The sequence below is a fragment of the Buceros rhinoceros genome, unplaced genomic scaffold (assembly GCF_000710305.1).
Source record: "Buceros rhinoceros silvestris isolate BGI_N320 unplaced genomic scaffold, ASM71030v1 scaffold155, whole genome shotgun sequence".
Taxonomy (NCBI): domain Eukaryota; kingdom Metazoa; phylum Chordata; class Aves; order Bucerotiformes; family Bucerotidae; genus Buceros; species Buceros rhinoceros.
Genome location: NW_010410899.1, coordinates 8,824 through 11,239, shown reverse-complemented (window position 1 = coordinate 11,239; position 2,416 = coordinate 8,824). Strand labels below are relative to the sequence as shown.

General features: G+C 51.3%; 1 protein-coding gene across 1 annotated transcript in view; it reads right to left on the bottom strand.

Moving 5' to 3' along the window:
• The window catches only part of IL13RA2 (interleukin 13 receptor, alpha 2), a 12,959-nt gene that overhangs the window by 1,747 nt on the left and 8,796 nt on the right, over nt 1-2,416 (bottom strand). The window contains exons 6-8 of the mRNA XM_010135754.1: nt 2,378-2,416; nt 1,073-1,230; nt 86-230 (exon numbers count right to left, since the gene is read on the bottom strand). Coding sequence (XP_010134056.1) covers nt 86-230; nt 1,073-1,230; nt 2,378-2,416 — 342 coding nt within the window. The remainder of the gene's footprint in view (nt 1-85; nt 231-1,072; nt 1,231-2,377) is intronic.

The following is a 2,416-nucleotide window of genomic DNA, read 5'->3' as shown; positions in this document are numbered from 1 at the left end:
GCGCTGGAGGCAGCCATCGGCAGCTCGGTCCCTGACAGTTTCACAAAGGATGTAAAAGAAGTGCTGGTTGCTTTGGGTTCCATACCAGAGAAACATTCCTGTGTCCATTCACTCCAAAAGCCCTGGTCAGCACAGAAAATATTTGTTCTCCCCCTGACACGAACACATGAAACGCGGCTTTGATTTGCTCTGGAAATTGTTAAAGTGGTCTCCATTTGGGTTGACACAGACTGAGAAACAAAACAGAGAGAACAAATGTCAAGGGATTATGTGCCACCACCAGTAAGTCTCCGGCATGCCCTGGTGTTTCTGAACATAGTCTCCAGGCTCTGCAAAGCCTTGGATTATGTTTTGGCAGTTTTAAATGATCTCGTTTTGGACCAGCTAACGCTAATAGGATGGTTATAGAGATGGATCTACTGAAAAGACACACATTCAGGGCAGGGGGAGGGGATGCCATCATGTATGCTACTTGTTAATTTATGGAATTTTTCATTCAGACAGCTGAGAAGACTCTTGTAGAATACGGCAACTGAAGAAAAAATGTCCTTCAGATGCCCCTACGATTAATGAGTTCTGGCCATTTTTCTATCAAAACTGCACCTGGATAGTGCACAAGAAAAAAGGATCATGCATAAAGGACATGTTGTGTCCCAGCCCACTTCTTTGGAGAGATTAGAATTACAGTTTCATTGGATGAAGTTGTGCCACCATATTCATGAAAACAAACCACAACAACCTTTACATTTCCATGGTGACACCTTTGTGAGATAACAGGCAGGTGGCCCAAGAAGGCGACACTCAGAGACTGGCGCTGGGATCTGTCACTGCTAAAGCAAATGTTCTGGCTGGAGGTCAGGGTGTAAAGCAGAAACACGTCCAATGGAGCAGCTGGTCAGTGTTCTCCACCACCAGCACCAGGTAACGTCTCCGCACAGTCGGTGCAGAGTAGCAGTGCTGTCCGCAACTCGGTGTGAACCCCAGCTTCCTGGTGTGCCTCACCACTGCCAGCCATCGGGCAGGGCTCCCTCACCCCTTCCCCTCCCCGTGGTACAGCGTGTGTTGTCCCTACCGTCCAGGCAGCCTTGGCCTTCCCCCAGTCTTCTGCCAGCTGAACCTCATACTCCAGGCACTGGGGCGGCGTGTCGCCGCCCGGCGGGCTCCACACCACATGGAGCTCCTCAGATGCCGACATGGAAAACGCCAGCTGCTTTGGGGGAGAGGGCTTTGCTGTGGGTGGAGAACAACGGGAGAGAAGGTCAAGAAGTGCAATTAAACAGCTCCTGGTGGGGAAGGCTTCAGTTAATCACTGCCAGCCTCTGCCCCTTTTCCCTCTTCAATGAATTTCTGTGCTCCCGTTGCTATCAGCCATGATGCTGCAGGAGCAGGCTGTCAGGCTGTCACAGAGGCTTCGGGATGGGGTTGTTTTGGTTTTTTTTATTTTAACTTGGCACACAGGTCCTTGTTCTGATCTGTGATGCAGAGGTTTTGGAACACTGGGTATGAGCATTGTGCTCAGCACAATCCCCTCACGCTACAGCTCCCAGCCCTCCCTGTGCTGAGAGGGCAGCCCCTGCCTCTGCAGTGAGACACCGGAACAGCATTGGCCTGACTCTCTCTGCATCCCAGGAGGGGCTCTGCTTTACGTCAGATGCCCAAAGCCAGACATGAAGCACCTGGCAGCACTAACTGAATCCAGAAATCCTGCTTTAGTAAGTGGCTTGACTGGAGGACTGGCTATTTATCCCCCGACATTTACATGCGGGTAAATGCATCAGCATGGTAAGTGCCCGTAATAACGAGTGAGTACATGTGTTGGATTATACATCACGCTGTGCTTTGCTTCCTTCCCCTGCCTCTGATGGGTTTGCAATGCACCTTTGCTCTGGCAGACTCCACCACACTCTGCACTCAATTCCCCCCAGGCCTTAGCTTGGTTTGAACAGCAAAACTCAGAAGATTTCTCCTGTGCTTGCAGGAGCAGAGCAGCAGTTTCAGTTCCAGCAGAAGTAAATGAAATCACCTCTGTGGCAGCACTGCCAGAGCCAAAAACCCCATAGCTGTTCTGTCACCTGCCCAGCAGGCCATTTATGTCCCAAATTGTTCAGCTCCTCAGCTCAGCGCTTGGAAGGACCCATCAAACCTCCAGGGTGGGCACTGAGTAGCATTGCTCGTCTGCAAACGCTGCTGGAAACTAAAGTCCTGTGTGGCACATGCCACAGCCCCTTCTCCAAGGGAAAAAGCCACCCAGACACATTACAGTCACCCATCTACAAGAGCGCACGTTTCTTTGAGCCCCCTCATGCAAGATGTGAGCCCTGGGTGCATGATGGCCATGCAGGTCCCCAGAGCTCTGCTGCTTTCCTGCCAGTGTTACCTAGGTTGTGAAGGCGAAGGGTGACGTACAACGGCCGTA